The sequence below is a fragment of the Lupinus angustifolius genome, chromosome LG02 (genome assembly GCF_001865875.1).
Source record: "Lupinus angustifolius cultivar Tanjil chromosome LG02, LupAngTanjil_v1.0, whole genome shotgun sequence".
Lineage (NCBI taxonomy): Eukaryota > Viridiplantae > Streptophyta > Magnoliopsida > Fabales > Fabaceae > Lupinus > Lupinus angustifolius.
Genome location: NC_032010.1, coordinates 24,282,564 through 24,301,272, shown reverse-complemented (window position 1 = coordinate 24,301,272; position 18,709 = coordinate 24,282,564). Strand labels below are relative to the sequence as shown.

At 30.6% G+C, this 18,709-nt stretch overlaps 3 protein-coding genes across 4 annotated transcripts; all 3 read right to left on the bottom strand.

Annotated features, from left to right (window-relative positions):
* On the bottom strand, positions 1-2,517 carry LOC109342124 (diphthine methyltransferase homolog). 2 transcript variants are annotated; one of them, XM_019580155.1, is made up of 3 exons: positions 2,348-2,517; positions 1,783-2,193; positions 1-1,040 (listed from the first exon to the last, which is right to left on the bottom strand). In XM_019580155.1, the coding sequence occupies exons 2-3, from the start codon at positions 2,096-2,098 to the stop codon at positions 316-318; spliced, it is 1,041 nt and encodes a 346-aa protein (XP_019435700.1). In that variant the 5' UTR covers positions 2,099-2,193; positions 2,348-2,517; the 3' UTR covers positions 1-315. The 2 variants fall into 2 exon arrangements, with proteins under 2 accessions (XP_019435700.1, XP_019435699.1); XM_019580154.1 differs by having other exon boundaries at positions 1-1,043; positions 2,348-2,516.
* On the bottom strand, positions 2,993-6,849 carry LOC109342122 (cellulose synthase-like protein E1). The gene is made up of 8 exons (XM_019580152.1): positions 6,539-6,849; positions 5,890-6,205; positions 5,497-5,637; positions 5,095-5,229; positions 4,771-4,983; positions 4,265-4,489; positions 3,785-4,132; positions 2,993-3,676 (listed from the first exon to the last, which is right to left on the bottom strand). Exons 1-8 carry the CDS (start codon positions 6,796-6,798, stop codon positions 3,119-3,121), a joined length of 2,196 nt encoding a protein of 731 aa, XP_019435697.1. The 5' UTR covers positions 6,799-6,849; the 3' UTR covers positions 2,993-3,118.
* On the bottom strand, positions 8,908-10,835 carry LOC109329324 (RPM1-interacting protein 4-like). Its single transcript, XM_019563000.1, has 3 exons — positions 10,793-10,835; positions 9,476-9,661; positions 8,908-9,043 (listed from the first exon to the last, which is right to left on the bottom strand). Exons 1-3 carry the CDS (start codon positions 10,799-10,801, stop codon positions 8,999-9,001), a joined length of 240 nt encoding a protein of 79 aa, XP_019418545.1. The 5' UTR covers positions 10,802-10,835; the 3' UTR covers positions 8,908-8,998.

Genomic DNA, 18,709 nt, shown 5'->3' with positions numbered 1-18,709 from the left:
TACAATAATGAAGTACTACTCAATTTCATCAAATGAAAATTTTGGAGAGGATACAAGCACTAAGATCCAATGATATTGATTTAATAACAAGAGAGCTTGGCCATTATAATGTCCTGCTGCATACTGCACAACCTTCATTAAAAATCAACACTGTTTTCTTTAACAAATAGGAATTTAGGTTACACTAACATTGAATCAGCAAATTTGAATTGTTGCAAATGCCAGGTTTCATGTTTCCAAATTCACTACAAATCATGATTCAATGAATTAATTGTTATGCATTACATTTCCAAATAGAGCCTCTAGCATTAAGCATCATAATGCAAGGCATATGTCATTTTCCGGCCGCCATACTCGAACAAGTTTGTCGTAGAATGAGCAAGTAGCCACTACTGGTTTACTTGTCCCACCTCCTTCCTGATTTGCTTCTCCTCTTTGCCAATCTGCTCCATATGCAAGTGAATCATGCTTCTTGTAAGTTTCCAACACTTCAGCTTTGTCGCCTTTAATGGCAACAATCGCAAAACCGTTGTGCATACAAGCAGCCAAGACTAGGCCTTGAATGAATGGATGATGCTTCACCCTCCAGACTCCTCCCCCTAAGCTGATTGAAGTCTCGTTAACAGGTTTCGAGATAAATCTTAAATCCCATACCCTCAAGTATTCGTCATAGCTGCCAGTTAATAAGCTATTTGGGTCATGAGGACTCTTTTCGATGCAACAAACTCCCATCTTGTGGACTTTGGAGCTCTGAAATACCAGATTGGAAGGGCTATCCCGCAAATCCCAACAACTGAACTTACAATCATCAGAGCCGGTATATACCAAATTTGGCTGGTGGATATCAAAGGAGGTTGTCCAGAGTTCAAAATCATGAGCCTTCCACTCTTGCTGTACCTCCAGCTTGGATTCACAAAGAGAAACAATGGATACGGAGCCATCGGAAAGCCCTACCGTGATGGATGTTTCTGAAGGGTTCCAGTCAAGGTACAGGCACATAGAATCACTAATTTTTTCACTGGTCATCTGTTTTAGATAAGCCCCTAGCATAGAAACAACAATAACAAATATTAATACAACGTAACAGAATAAGAATGATAGAACATGTATTTAGCACCAAATAAAACCTCGGTAACAAGAGAATATATGATGTTTATGGATGAGTCCATCACTCACTGTCAGAGTATCCCCTGAGAGAATATGCAAGATTTCTTTGACAAACTTGCCATGGGTCACTACTTACCTATCTACAAACAAGAAACTTCAAATGTGGAGGATAATGATTGAAATTTAATTGTAAGTGCAGGATCCTAATAGATAATTGAACCAGTACTCCCATTAAGCTAAAAGAAAAAAAACCAATCCTCCTAATATAAAATGACCAACTGCATGCCCAGTCAGATGTGAACTTTTTGTCATCTCATTTGCAAGTAGAGAAACCAAAGTTTTAAGCTTGACATTTTCATAATGTCAGTGATAAGTAAATCATTATTGAATGTCTTATACAAATCCCTGGTGCTTTCCAGTGTCAATTTATCAGCTAACTACTGCACTTTAATTTCCAGTATCATGCTTCTACTCCCCATTCCAGAATAGAGTTATAGACATGAATGCCAAACTTTTATAATTTTCAGAACTGGGTCAGTGGACCAGCATATTACCCGGAAAAACACTTTAAAAACCCGAAAAACCCTAATTGTCTCTTAAAGGAACCAGGTCAAAAATTCATCTGATGCAGAAATTGATTTTGTAATAGACAAGAACAAAGGACTAAACGATTACCTCCAACTCCATTACCCTGGAGCATTTGAATTGTTAAGTATCCATCAGCATCTGCTTGAGCTAAACAAGGACTCACATGCCCACCCCCTGGATTCCACTTTATATCAAATATCCCAGAGGTCTCCACATTATAAACCATGTCGAGGCGGCCTGTTTCCGCATCGATATCGAAGAGTGAAACGCTTCCGTGTCGACTTGGCTGACCACCTTCTTGTAATGTATAAGTGGAAGCAGCAAAAACATTGTGGTATGAATTATGTGGACAAAACTCCACAGCATCAGCATTACCCTCTAAATAACAGTGTGCTATATCCATACTAAAATGATTGATCAAAAACCTTAATTGCACCAATTAACACAACTTAAGAGTTATTGAACTGAACTTCACTAAACACTACTCCAATGGAATATCTGGAATATGAAAAATAAGAGAGTAATACAAGTTTAGCATACAAATTGGGATTCTAAAATCCATAAAGAACTTAAAAATTAGTAAATAATGAGGTTAAGTTGAAATTGATAGGGTTCTAAAATCCAATAAAATAAGAAAAACGATGTTGCTCACTTTACGAATTCCGACGTTTCAGCGTTTGATGCGCGATTTGAAGCTACTTCTCCGGCGACAAAAGTAGTCAATTGCGGCGGCGACGGCGGCGAATGGTAAAGAACAGAATCAATGGACGTGATTCAATAACAACTTGTATAAGAGAACTGGGCTCAATTCATTCACTTTACCAAATCCATACTCAAATAAAAGCCCAAAAATGAGATTCAGAAAGATTTTTTGTTTTCAGAAACATTATCTGTAGAAATTTAATTTTTGTAACTCCACTAGATTTCAAGGGTGAGAGTTTGATTACCGAGAAATGACATTTATCGGGAGGGACAACATCAACTCCAAAAGAGATTAGTTCCGTACAAAATAAAAAAAGAATACTCTTGGTTAGTATCCAAAAAATTATCAATATCAATATCTTTCACTTATTTTCATATTTTACCTCTACAAGTTAAAAAAAATCATTAAAAAAAGAAAAGAACAAGAAAATTGGCACAAATTTATTGTAAAAATAACATTTTTTTCCTTCAATAATCAAGTTAATAAGATTAATAATGTAGATATATAGTCATTATGTTACTTATATAAGCACATAGATGTATGTATAAGATTAATAATGTATATATATATAATGTTATGAAAGTACATGGGACAAACAAACACTTAATACTCTTGGTAGTAAATTATGTTGCCAAATAGGTACATCTTAGTACTTCACTCCAAACTTATAAACATTACATCAAAATATTATATACAATAATGAAACACTACTTAACTTGATCATATGAAAATTTTGGAGATAATACATGCACTAAGAGCCAATGTTGTTGATTTAATAACAAGAGAACTTGGCAATCTTCCCTTGTCCTTCCTTAAGAAAAGTCCTTGGTATATTGGAAAATTGATCAAAACTAGAAAACCACACAACAGAATCTGCAACACCATTTCCTCATAATCTCTAAAACCATTTTCACCAAGGACCAACAAGTCCTTTAAAGTGGAAAGTAAGCAAAACAAGTTGAACAATGCAAGTGTTGCTAATATAGTGAACAATGGAGAAGATGCTCCAAATTCCATAACTTCTTTCTCATAACGTTGGGAAACATCTTCATCCATGATCTTAGTTGTGATTGTAAAGGGTGAATCTGATAGCCCAAAGAACTTGAAGATGTTGTCTATGAAAGCAAATAGATAAGAGCTTGTTCCTTTATACAACCACATTCTAAGATCATTCCACCAACCTTGGATTGTGCCTCCAAATATCAAAAACTCTACCAAACTATAAATACTCTCCCCAAGTATTACATATGCAAATGGTATAAACCATAGGCTACATATCTGTTACATTAATGTATTTCTGTGTTAGTGACCATTTTATATTTATAAAAGGTTTTGAAGGTGAAAGAAGTTCTAAATCTGTTGAGGTAAGGAGAATGAGATTATTACCTTAGGGAACAATGGAATGCCATTAAGGAGATATAGTGAAGGGATAATGGAGTAACATAGTATTGGCAAAGAGGTAGTTGCCCATGAGTTAAAGTGCAAATAACCCATTCTTAGACCAAGTTTTATGGTTCCAGGAGCATGCCACAAAGGACTATAGTTAGAAAACATAATTTGAAAATGTCCTTCAGACCACCTCTTATGTTGAACAAGTATTTGAAGCAAAGTTGTTGGAGCAACACCTAAGAAACCCTTTCTCATTGGGTTGTAGTACACTGATTTCCACCCTTGTGATTGTATTGATAATCCTGTTATCACATCCTCTACTAGACACCCATATCTTAAACCCATCTAAAAAACAATTTAGAGTTAAATCTCAAATTAGTACTCAAAAAAAGTTTAAACATGTCATCATATTTGTCCTTCTTAGGACTTATTTTGTGTTTGTGTTTGTGTTTGTGAAAGAGAGAGTAGATTATTCACCTTTTTCCCCCATAGAGTGTTTTCTTCATAAGTGCACCTTGCTAAAGCTTTTGATTTTTCTTCTAGTTCTTGTAAATTTGATTCTATGGCATGGTCAATCTCATTCTTCCAATCAATCCTATATCCACTATCATACTTCTTCCCACTTAGAGCATCTCTTCTATGAAAGCAGCAAGTTCCAATATACAATGGGCCACCATAACCATCTGCACCATGGAGCTCCACCTACACATACGAAATTGTGCAGTTATTGGGGGTTTGAAGTCAGATACTCACATTTTATGTCTTACACGTCTATCGACCGAGCTAACTATATTGGAACACAAAGTTAGTATAGGGCATATTGTTGTTTTTGTATGTTGTATTGAAATAACAAATGAAATATGTTCTCACTAAAACATACCATTCTCTAATATGAAAAGTTAATATGCAAATAAAAAAAGAGGTAATGCAAGTGGAATAATTGAAGCAATGTACAACTTTTGATTCCACCAAATTTAACTCACCTCACTAGGTATAAACATAGCATTCCCATATAAATCATTTTTGGTGAGATTTTGAAAATTCTGTGGATACTGAACATAAGCAATTTCATGGCCTTTCTCATCATCCATGAAAAAACAAAGAATATCTCTCACTGATTGTGAATTGTTTGAGTACATGTCACAATCTACATTTAGAATCACTTTTGCATTGCTAATATTTGAAGACACCCTTATCTGCACATATATATAGGTCCAAGAAAATATTGTGACAATATATTAATTTCACAAAATGGAACATAATATAATCACTAATTAGTCATGTGCTTGGATTATTAACAATAATACCAAAGCATTCATTGCACCAGCTTTGAAATTGTGATGATATTGAGGTCTCTTCTCACGAGCCAAATACACTAGTGTTGGTAAAATAAATCCATCTACATCTTTAGAATTATGCTTGTCGTTTTTATGAAGTAGGATCTGGTAATAATAAAATAAAAGAACAAGAGAAAACATGCATTATTAGACATATAGAAGGATAATCACAAAACTCATAAATTCATTTGAATTCAAACATGTTGAGATAATAGAAAGGAAATAATTGGAAATAGATATGTAATGAAAACACAATATTACTATTATAATTATCAATAATAATTAGAAATAAAAAAATAAGAAATTTTTTCACAAACCAAATAAAAATATTACTATATACTTATGTATAGAAAATGTGAGAGAGTAATATACTTGAAGAATTGTGTCATGGTCACGTCGAGAAGAATACGAATCCCATTGAGAAAATCTGTGATTGTTTGAACGTATTTCCTTGGCCACTCTTCCCAACTTAGCTGCATCTTCGATTCTTATTTTCATATCTTCGTATAATTTCTACAACATTAAATAATGTACCCATACCAAACAAATTAGAGAATAATATATGTGAAACTTAATAGTAAAGATTTATACATCAATATATATATTCATCGTTCATTTGCATTTTTAAAGAACTAATAATGATTAAGTATAAATGGTACACGATGTAATAACAATTTATAAGACTTTTATATATATTATCCGTGTATACATATTTTTATCATCAACACCTATTATATATTTAAAAAAATTATTAATTTATTATACCTTGACGAGTTCCAAGTTTTGTGGATAAGGTTTTGAGTGATGAAGGGTATTAAAATAAGCAGCAGGTGAAGTAGGTTGCACATTGAATCTCTTGCAAAATGGTAACCAATGTTTAGCAAAAGTAGAAGCTTCTAGAAGAGCATAGAAAGTGATATCAGAAGCAGCATCATCAGAGAGATACACACTAATTTTCTCAGCTGGATAATCATAACACATAACAGATAACACTGTATTTATCACCATTATTGGTGGTTCAATATCCGGGTCCGCCGTACATACAAATATGTCCACACTCGGCAAACTCTTATCTTCGTATCTGCATCATATTATTCATCATTCATTCATTTGTATTATTTTTTTTTTAAATATCATTGAAACATATAGACAAACCAAATAGACCGTTGACTTCCCAATAGCTAGATGAACTAACATGTTTAGTTTTAAGTTGGGATAGCTTCAAACTCAAAAATCACCTGTCTCAATCTAATGAAAAAGTGACACTTTATTAAAATAAAAAATTCTAAAAACATTACTTGAAGAAAACTCATTGGTTAGAAATACGAGAACACACTCATTTTGAGACAGGTGATTCCATTTGGAGGATATATCAAACTTGAAACTAAATATACAATGAAAGTTGAGGGTATACCTTTGGGAGAGCCTAGTTTTGAAGGTTTTCCTGAAGATAAGATTCCATCTGAGGGATTGACTAAAGAGCCAACTGAAACCGAACCATATTTCTGCAGCAAATAAAGCAAGGCATGGCCAATATGGATGACCCTTATGGCTCAATCTGAAAAGCCATATGAAGCATATGGCTACAAACATTGAGATTGAAAATACTCTGCGGATAAACCATCCTCTAACTCTAGTTGTCTCAAACAATGAAAAATGTTCACCACTCTTCATTACTCTCTCCAATTCTCCAAACTTTTATTTTGTTTTATATCACATGGACCGACCCAGGTTGATCCAACCCTCACTAGTTACTACCCCACACACACATATATATATATATATTAGGGGTAACGAAAATATATATATATATATATATATATATATATAAAACGAAAATATTACCATGTCTTACAATAAATTTAATATTTTTTATTTCTCATTTATTTATACATGTATATTAAAACAATCATAAAAACCAATCAGACACCGGTTAAGTGGTGTAAGATCTTACTGGATTCTCAAGATTAATTTTTTAATTTTTGTGAGCGACACTTGTTAAGAGGAGTAGTCATGAACTTCGAAATAAAGAGATTAATACATTACCCAAAAAGGTGAGAAAATATCATTTGTAGTATCTAGAAAACACGCATAAAACAAAATACAGCTCAAAGTTGTCCCACGTTTGTTTTTAAATTAACATTATTATTTTTTATATAGAAAAGTTATTTGTCAAATTCTATTGTATATTTATACGTTTCCATCATAATTTAAATATTTATTCCTCTTGGTTCTTTTTGTAAGATCGTTTTAATTTTTTGTGTGTTTTGAATCTATTTATACGACACTTTTCAAATTTCTGTGTACATTAAACAAATTTGTTACTAAAATAGTCTTGTTTACTCAAACAAGAGAAAATAATTGAATTTTATTGAATGGTAAATTTAGTTATATTTTTATTTTTCATTATTTATATAAAGGAATTTGTGTTATTTTTATTCTAATTATCTAAATATTTATACTTGTAACCTAAAAAAAGAATTGAAGAAAACACCAATGCATCCAACGTCATTTTCTTTTCATATGATTTTGTTCACTATACCAACTGCTGTAGGATTATAAACTTATTATCTTAAATAAATATACATATTTATAAGTTATCTTTATTATCCCCCACTGAAAAAATTGTTGGTCTTATCCTTTGATTTTATTTTATTATCATTATTAGCAGATAGTACATCATGAAAAGGACCCAGGTAATTAAAAAGAAGTAGATGGGTATATTTTGTCAACAAAGGTGTATGTTCAAAGCCAGTGCTATGAATGCCTTGGTATTAATACAAACTAAGCTCAAATTTCATATGGCAAATATAGATGTAATATACTATTAGTAAAGAGTTAGTAATATGCTATTGGTACAAAAGTAGGCTCAAGAACTACTGATAGTAATCACAAGAAGACCAAAATGTTAAAAATTTAATTCACGGGAACAACATTTATTGAGAAAGTAATCATATATTCTAAAAGGAATTAGTTTTTTACTCTCTTTACCCATATAGTAAGGAGATATATTTGGTAGTATAAAAAAAAAAGAAGGAGAAAACAAAACTATTGTTGTTGCCAATCAATTCATGTATTAAGTTGTTGCCAATCAATTCATCTAGATGTAGGAAGAAAATTGAAAACTAGTCCAAAAATTCATACAGACAAAAACCGAATTTGTTTAGATGATATTGGAATGAATTTTATAAAATTGATTAAATTCGATTTTTTATTCCAATTTAAAAAACTAGTCTGACCAATACTAATTATATATATATACAAAAGATAAAGATTATTTGAATTTACAAATATAATTAGTCTTATAATTGATAATCTAAAATACATGCTTTTCATAATTTCTAATGGTTAACACTTTCTTATTATTATAATTATACTTGTGTTTGTGTTGCTTTGTTGTTTTACTTGTTTATATTGTTGTTGCTAGTTTTGTTTTTAGTAATCGTGAATATTATTATTAAAGTGTTTTACTTGAAGTCTTGAATAAATTTATTGATTTTTTCATCAACGTTTAACAATTTTAAAATCTATTAAACTTATAGTTTCGAAATAAACATATTTTTATATGAATTTGTCACTTCAAGTAGTGTTTATTTTTATTTTTTATTAAAAAACTGAACTAAATCACACCTGATCTAAACTTTATACAATTTTTTGATCAAATCTCATTACATAAATAAATCAGTGAAATCAAACCAAACCACATATTATTTATTACTTCTGATTAGATAGCTTCTTATCTAAAAACAGACCCAAACCAACCTTAAACCAAATAAGTTTTGTAGTTATGGCTCTACAGCTCCTATCATTAAGAAAACACTAGGAGCTAATTACACATAAACATCTTCTTCTGTTCAAGCTTTTAACACCATTGTTATTGTTCTGCAGCAGGGCTTTGTACGCAGCAAAACCATTTTTTCTGAAAGTTAAGTGAGTCATTCATGAAAAGGAAAGGTTAATAAAGACAAAGCTTGTGATTTAACTCTTGAGCGCCTAGCACCTATTCAATTTAGTGATTACAACATAGTTATTAAAACCATATCGTACCGGCCGGTTCAACCGGAAAACCGGTGAACCAGGCCTCTAACCGGTACGGTACAGGTGTTAAACCGGCCAAGTATCAAAACCGGTCAAAAACTGGTCAAAACCGGTCAAAACCGGTCAAAACCAGAAATCTATTATAACAGATGCACAGATAAATCTATTAAATCATAGTTAGCATTTTTGTAATACTAGAATATTTGATCTAACAATTAGCCTATTCAGAGAAATCTTTTGTTCACATAGACAAACACATATAATACCAGTGTATATGCAAATTTAGAGAGAAGTTTAATCAAGAACATCTTACTCTCTGAGATTTTGTAGGATCAAATGCAGCAGGTTTGGTTTTAGAATCAGCCTTTGCAGGTGACTCATTTTTGCCACCTGTCTTTTTCTCATCTCTGGCATTGTTAAAAATTACTGTGTACCCTTCAGCTGAAGCTGGATCATTAACATCCCAATCACCAAACTTTGGTAGTGGCCGTCCCTTTTCCTATATGTTAATTCAAAAGTATTAGTAAAAGTCAAATATACAACAACAATAATAATCAACCACAACAAATTGTCCATCCTCAGTAAAGGCTTCAAAAGATATAGGTGCCATCAGATATGTTCTTGAAAGTTTTTTGTCCTAAATTATGTCCCTAGAAAAACGAATAAAAAGGACAATCCAATGCACAAGGCTCCAATCACAAGGCAAACAACCTTATTATTGTGCCAAGGCTTACTTAGGAAAACCCAATATGGTGAAGTATTAAATATTTGAAGAACTTAATTGGAGACAAATGTAAACTATTAAGGGCCTATGGCAACACTTACATTTTTTAAGGACTAAATTGAGGATTTACTCTTAGTTAGATGCTTATGAACTTGATAATTTGCAAAATGTCTAGATATATTTGAGACATCTGTGCCTCAAACAGTAAACAACAACAATGTTCGGAGCAAGCTACCAAAATAAAAATGGACAACTAGGATTAAACATATAAAACAGACTACTACTACTACCATTAATTTTCTTCACATGTACAGCACAGTATTTAAAGATTGCTACAATTATATAATCAAGCACTAGAAATTATGAACAAATGCATCTAACTTGATGGGCAACCATATGCTAAAGAACAGACCAGAATCCTAAAACTAAATTTTGCTGTCACATTACATGTTAAGATCTAATCACAGTATGCCTCAAGCTCTATTAAAGAACACAAACATTTTCAAATAAGAGACAAGTTTGCAACCACATGATCATGTTCAATATAAACAGTAAAGTGTTAATTTCATCACTGAGATTGACAATATCAATCAATTTTGCATCACTACAAAATCAGTCAATTGAATGACCAAATTGATATTTTTGTAATCTCAATGACCAAATTGAACAACATCTCAAGCACCAATTTGACATTTCACTAACAAACTAATACATCTTCTCCAGTTTCACCAAAAGAGTATTGCAAGGTTAATCATACTCAATGATTCAAAAAAATAAAGAAATTAAAAATGACAGGAAATTGAAAAATGGATTTCATCTAAAGTTACATGTTATTACAAATGAAAAAAAAAGCGTTTAAACCTAGAAGTGAAAAAATAGAAGATAGAAAGTTGAAGTGAGACATACCGATGACATGATTGAAAATATATTTTGACGGAAAAGAAACAAATAATAATGATAATGATAAAGATAAGAAAAAGAAATTTCAGAGCAAAAAATAAACAAAAGGAGAGAGTAATATGTATTAAAACTATTCCTACATTTTGTATCAATCCATGTATCATAGATTTAAATTTAAATTATAATTACGAAATATTTTTTTTGTCAATCACATCATTTTCTGGCACATAGATACAAAACTGTAGTACAGTAGATATGCTCCAATTACATTATGTTGTGAGTGTTATAAGCGGGAACCAATGAGAGGAAAGAGTAATGTAACGGCATGGAGGAATATCAAACGGCGCAATCACATTTCTTAATATTATTTTATTTCTAAAAACTACTATTTTTTTCTGCAAAATTCTTTTTTGGGGAAATTGGAATCAAATCAAATGACACAAATAGATTGATTTTCTTACCCTTTTAGCCAATTTTTACACCTAATCTGATTTAAATATCTTTGCACTTCATTAATATGCCAAATTAATTATATAATTATAAAAGGTGTTGATCTAGTAAAATAATATTTTGTTAAATATTTGTGTCACTAGTACAATTGTTTACTTGCTGTGAAATTTATGGGGGACTAAATATATATATATATATATATATAAATTTTGTGGCTTGATTTCGGTTGGACAATTTCGACCGGTCAATCTAACTAATTTCTTTTAAAAAAATGTTAAAACAGTGTTATTTTGAGATAGAGAACAAATTTATATTTTAAATTTATTTGTAATTATCTCAATTATTAGTTCCATTATTAACAAGATTGTTGCAAATGTGAGTTTGGTTTTGAAGCTCAATCTCCATTTTTTTAGTAGTGGTTGTTGTGCCTTGATTTTGTCAAAACATATAGAACATTTTTATGTCCATTTTTGGATTATATTGGTCATTCAATTTGAAATCTAGACAGAGTTAATTACAGATTGAACATATATTAACATCTCGTCGACCCGTACCAGATGTAAATGATACTTTCATTAATTACATAAACTAATTTAAAACTCAAAGTTGTTTGATTATTTGATTTTATAATGAAGTGAAATGGCTAGCACTCCAATGGGAAGTGTCATAATTTTGGACGCCATGGTCTTGTCCTTTCAAGAGCCTCAAATTGAATGTTATGAATTTGGACTACTTTTGGTGTTTCGGCAATATGAACTTATCCACTATGGTATGTCCTTGCATTTGGCGTGTAGGAATATTCTTCACCATATTACTAGGTAGGTGTATGAGCATGATTGACAATCATAAAAGTCATATCTTGTTTACTTTAGCTAACATGAAGGACAACCATGTATATAACATCTTTTATATTCGATTGTTGGCCTCTGACCAATCCTTACAATGTGATAGAATAATTGCCTCCAATATAATGTTGTAGCCGTTGTTGGGTATGTTAGTAGGCTTGAAGCTATTCTAATCAAGCATGATGCATACCGATTGAATCAAATCTTGTTGTCGGGTAGTTAACCTTTGTTCGAACGTGACATACACTTAGGAATAGAACTTATATTTTATGAGTTTAACTATAAATTACCTTTAATTTTGAGTTATTTATTGTGAAGTTACATCTTGTATCAATGTTCATGAGACATGACTTCAACGCCAGCTATGGTCTCTAGAGAACTTGGATATTAGATACTATCTATGTTACGATGACAAAGTTGAGTCCCATTTTAGTTTCCAGGTAGTTAAACATTATGGTGTGGACTTAATGGAATTAAAGTTTTGTTGTTGTTGTATAATTAAACGCTTTTTGTGTCCGTGATTATTTTGGGCAAAACATAATGTTTTATAAGGTTGTGCCAAGACTCCCATTATGCTTTGCCCAACCTTGTAAAATATTTATCGGATGGCTCCTTTTGTACAAACTTTATAAAATGAATTTTGGTCAAAGCATAATACGAGTCTTGACACAATGGTAAGATCGTTGTAGGTGCTGACGTGTCTCTCCTCTCATGAAATCAGTCCTTAATTTATCTTATGTGACATATTTCACTTCCTGAACAAACTACCTCTCTAGAAATGGTTCAAGTTAACTTTCACCAAGCACTTGAGGAGTAAGTACATATTACTTAAAACAAATACATAAGTTAGAGGGTTAAACTTTTGAATGAAATGTCCAAGACTCCAAGCTTCAAGTTTTCTCCAAATTCATAATAATATCTATCTCAAGTCTCAACAACTAATTTTATGAGGGTAACTTTTAGGAATGTGGACAACTTTTCTCATAATGAGAAAATTTTCCATCTTATATTGTCACATTGGTACAGTGGAAGTGATCATTGCATAACGTTGGTCATAAGCAATCAAATAATGTGCATAAAATAAATAGAAGAGAAGAAACAAGAGATTTTGTTAATAGGGTTCGGCCAATTGTGCCTACGTCTCGGGAGCACTAAGCGGCTACCAAGATATTATCAGAGAACAAGGATTACAAATCTTAGCACACCCATGGGCCCACCTGCCCATGAGGTGTTTCTATTTGGTGCTTATATGTGGTGCACATTATAACAAGGGACCTGAGTCCAATATATAACATTGGTTACTCTACTCTATTCCAATAATAGACAATGTTGGACTAATACAATAATATATTTCAAGCATTCCCAACAGCCACCATTTGAAATTTGTCCTATCAAACCGAAATTATTTGTGAAGGTCAAAAATGTTTGATCCAGTAATATTATCTACAAATATCATTGTAGTATAAACGTCTTAAAGAGAGCGATCTGGTCGTGACTCAGCCAATGAATATTATTTCGTGTCATTTAGAATTGTTGCAAGTTACGGTATCAACAAGTACCATAATAAATAGGAAAATGATATATCCTCCTACTAATCCTCATACCCAAAAGAAGATGATATATGTCGCAATAAGATACTTTAATTGTTAATGATTGGATTACAAGTGATACATATCACTTTTTTGTGGATAAAAAGATTAGTAGGAGAATTTAGTAGAAGAATATAAGAATACTCTAATAAATATACTTCAACAGCTCCAAGATATCCCTTGAAGTGAAATGTTTAGTAAACACGGTACATGACCATTGATGGTACTGAATGCCAAGGTATACGAATATAGTGCTGCAATTTGTTTATGTAACATTAAATGAATATTGACAATAGCCCTTTGAATTTGATAGTTAATTAATAACAAATGGTGGAGTATCAAGAGTCTGTAATAATGTTTATACAAGAAGCATTCATGTCAAAAATTGATTATGTAATGGAAGTTAGAAATGAATTTGTCCATAGTCTTCTTTTACTTTGACTAATTAATAATAAGCCATTTTTTCATATCTGATTAAATTAAATTTTACACTTGGCCGTTCCAAATTAAATGCATTGCCATGCATAGGTTATGACTGAAATAAATAAGGTACCAATTCTTGTGCATGTCCACAACGTGTCATGGAAATTCTTATCTTTTTCTATGAGATCTTTTGTCCTTGAAGTTCATGTCCCTGTATTCCAATCTAATCATTTTTTGACAACAAATAAAAATAACACTTTATTTTAATTTTATTTTATAAAAATAAAATATTAAATCCATGCGTTTAAATATAAATGGTATGGAATAAGATTGGAGACATCATTTTGGAATAGGTGATCCGATCCAAGAAAAAGATGCATCATGCAGAATGTTGGACAAAATAGCAATGCAATACCTAATAACTCCTTTCACTCCATATTTTATTTTATCATTTTCTGTTTAAAATAGTATATTTTGATTAAAACTCTACTTAATTTTTAAAAGACAAAAAAATGAAGAAGGGTAGAATTTTAAATTTTTTGACCAAACCTTAAATATTATAAAACAATAAAAAAATTAAACAGACAAAGAAAAACTTAAACAATAAAAAATAAGGAATAATAGAGAATATTATATATCCCAAGTCTAAGATATGCACAAAATCCGAATGAGCTGTTTCCTGTGTACAAAAGCAATTAGCAATTGTGACTGAAAAGACACATTCATATTATCTCAAAAAAATTTGTTTTTAATTTATTGATATTTTGTTTAATTAATCAAATTTATGTTAGTTATACTAGAAGCATCCCTTCTCAGCTAACAATTTTTGAAATTGATATTATAGGTTAATACTTTTATATGAAGAGATATTTTTTCAAATTAGTTTTGGTTCATAAAAAATAGAGGTCAATTTTCCCACTTGTACCTAATATATGAGTGATATTTTAGATAATAACAAGAATTAGACCAAATCAAATTTCACATGTGATATTATCCTTAGCAGGTTAGCCAAATCTCTAGTTGACACCGCATATGATGATGAGTAATGACCCTTGTCATAATGATGAGATCAGCTGTTCCTAACGGTGTTACGTTCTCTGTCTCAAACCAATCATATACTAAATATTAACACATAGATAAAATAAAAATTTTAAAATAAAAAAATTAATAAAATGAAACATTCTGATTGACTTAACACATAGAATAGGACATCATTTAGAACATTTCATCTATCATTCTATAAGAACCTATCGAGTGCACTGTGATCATTATCAATACCTTTCAGATAGAGTTTTTGTTTCATACGTTTTTCTACCTTTCCTCTCAAACCTTCATCTTCTTTTTCCACCCAAAAATAATAATAATAATATAAAAAAAAAAATACTTCATATCTTTTTCCATTTCCATTATAAATCTCCTTCTTTAGAATTTTTTTGTTGCCATCTATTCCCATTGTTTCCTTTGTGTTGGATCTTATTGCCCTGAACCTATCATCTCATGCATGATGTCTAGAAAGTTCAACAAATATATAATCAGTGTTGCTGATTTTGGGTGGAGAGACATGAATATATATATGCATCAGGTGATGAATTCATGCTTCAACATTAATTCTTGTTTCAATAATAACCCATCATGCATGCATTAATCTATGTACATATCATATTATTCTTTTTATTTTTACACATTTGTATTAGATCTGAGATGTTTATAATCATTATTGAAGATTGTATCCGTACCCTTGACATATAAATGTACTTATACATATAATCTATAAACATAATTCCTAATGTTATATATGTCAGTGGGTGCGTGTATAAATATTAGGTATATATGTATTTAATATTTTTACAAACAAGATCTGGGATCTATTGTGAAGAAATAGATGGTTGTTTAAAATGCAAGCTTTGAGGGTGAATTTTAAGATCAAGTAATCCTAAGAGGTTTCAAGAATAAGTTTAATTGTTTAGTTGGTAGAGTTATGAGATATAAAGTACAAGGTTTTCTTGTTTTGAACCTTACACAGAGCCACTTATCCTTTGATAATATTATTAATCATTTGATACTTAATTAAAGCATTATTAAAAGACAGTAAAAAATTTCTATGATTCACACTATTTTGCTTATGTCAAATACTTATCTGAGTGTGTAATTCAAAATATTCCTATGTAGTGGCCAAGTTATATTTTTTATATTACAAAGTCAAACACTGATTTATGAGTTTAAATTGTTTCACACTATTTTGCTTATGTCAAATATTTAAATTGTTTTTTATTATTTTTAGATGAGTTTTTATAGAAATATATATATATAATTTGATTTGTTAGATGGTTGAAATAACAACACTACCGTTTATCATAAGCTTACACACCTCTATATATCTATCTTTCTCTCTATAAATCATACATGTATGGTGCAATATAATAATATCTGATACCATTTTTGTTTATAATGAAGAGAAAGTGCAGATGAATGAATGCATGTGATGATGAGATATGAATATAAATCTCATGTTGTTGACAGAAGAGAGAGAGCACAATCCAGGAATAACCAAAGAGAATTTGGTTTTGTTGAGAGTGTGCTCTCTCTTCTTCTGTCACCATCACAAAGATGCACAGGTATAATAGATATGATACATGAAATAATGCAGCAAAATTAAATACCATTCAAGGTATGTGAAGCTTTTCTATGGTTATGGTTTGATTGGTTATATTTTGTTTCTTTGCCTTTAAAATGGCTATCATATGTCAAGTTTGTTTATTGTAGGGACCCCTATATTCAGACTATACTCCTTATTAAGCAGGTAAACCAATAATAAAGGATACACTTTGTCTTCTGCAAACTTTAAATGAAATGGAAATTATAATCAATTAATTCATAAGCCCTCAACCAGATTATTAAAAGACAGAAAAAAATGTTTCAACTTGATTAAATTTGGAAGTTTACAGCTTAAACTGTTGAATATATATATATATATATATATTAGGAAACAAGGCCTAAGTGTTTATATTTAAGGCAATAAGAAAAAGAGTAATGTTTTATGTATTAGACACTAAAGGGACACCATTTTTATAGATAAGGGTAGAAACATGTAATAGACTAACCTATATAATTTTATTATATATGTATATTAATTAATTTATATAATATATAAATAAACTAAATAAAAAATATGTAAATCATATAGCCAATTTAGTATTGAGAGTTTGGAGGATAGATTTGTAAAACAAACTTGTTACTCTATTTAAAAACAAACTTATTAACTTATTTAAAGGTCTATTTACATATTTAAATGTCAAGGTTTTATACTACTAACAAGTCACACACTTTTAAAGAGGTTAGATGTATACATGAGTTGTAATATGTTAAATAGGCCAGACATCTTATATTTCCACCTTTATTTAGGAAAATTTAGGGTGTATTTTGATTTTTTTATAACAATTTTAGGAAAATTAGTATAATATTTTTTTTGTTGAACTCGTGCATGTTAGGTACGAGTTATTTGTTAATTAATTTCCTTGCAGGACTTGTGAATGATATTCATAAGTTATCTTTTTTATAGAATTTCTCTCTCCATAACTCGTGGACCATGTCTATGGGATCACCTTGGTTCACCAATATCGTGGGTAGGAACCATGACTTCCTTTGTCGTGGACTATACCTACTAGATAAATTTGCTCTAATCCACTTTGGTTGATAAAAAAAACATTTATATTACAAACATTTTACAATCCCTAATATTAATTATAAAATATATAAGATGTTTTGGAGTGCTTAACTGTTTGTCATTTTTTTGTCTCAGTTTAGACATGGTATCTTTGCCCCCAAGGAAGTACAGACAACAGGCTTATTTGGTGTGGAACAAATGGGAGCACTATCGCACAAGTTGTGCACTTCATGTACCACTAGTTTATCATTGGTTGAAAAAATATATTTAAGTTAAAAAAATAATAATTAATTATTTTTCTGACCAATCACAGTTGATGGCACGTGTTGTAACACAACTTGCGAGACAACATATATGTACCCGAAACAAATACATGTTATAAGTAGCTGGTTTTGTCATTTGTGAATACTTCTTGTTGGTTTTTTTAATCCTGCTATTTGTATATTATTAATTTAATTGTATTTATTATAGTATGGTTTATTCTGGTGCATTTTTTTATTTTAGAAGTCTCATTTTTGTTGATTGCAGTGGTGTCACCAAGTTATATTTATATATGTAATAATTTGTATAAGGTTTAAGTTTTGTATCATGGGGTATATTTTTAGACTTGTATCATTTGAGTACCTCTTGTATCCTTTAATGTTATTGATTCCTTTTTTCCTCATAAACTTTTGTACAGGGACTTGTTAAACACTATTTTAAATATAAGGACGAACTTATATTAGAAAAAATTAAAACTATAAAGTATAAATACTTAATTAGAAACTTTTAAACCATAAGAACTATAAAGTATAAACACAATTTTACATTGTATAGATTTAACACTCTTCCAAAACATCTAATTTACAATTACTACGACATGAATTAGTGAGATGAGTGAATAAAGAAGGAAAAATATATTTCCAGAATTAGATATCAAACACTACAAGAGTGTTAAATCTACGTATATTTA

Bases quoted from the DNA above. Each gene is read 5' to 3' on its own strand.
- LOC109342124 (XM_019580154.1), bottom strand. From the start codon at position 2,098: ATGGATATAGCACACTGTTATTTAGAGGGTAATGCTGATGCTGTGGAG. The intron at 1,044-1,782 runs GTAATCGTTTAG...TTTCTATGCTAG, and splicing joins CCAGGGTAATGGAGTTGGAG to GGGCTTATCTAAAACAGATG.
- LOC109342122 (XM_019580152.1), bottom strand. From the start codon at position 6,798: ATGAAGAGTGGTGAACATTTTTCATTGTTTGAGACAACTAGAGTTAGA. The intron at 5,638-5,889 runs GTATAATAAATT...TTAATGTTGTAG, and splicing joins AAAACTTGGAACTCGTCAAG to AAATTATACGAAGATATGAA. The intron at 4,984-5,094 runs GTATTATTGTTA...ATATATGTGCAG, and splicing joins CTGGTGCAATGAATGCTTTG to ATAAGGGTGTCTTCAAATAT.
- LOC109329324 (XM_019563000.1), bottom strand. The intron at 9,044-9,475 runs GTAAGATGTTCT...CTTAACTTTCAG, and splicing joins ATCCTACAAAATCTCAGAGA to AAAAAATGGTTTTGCTGCGT.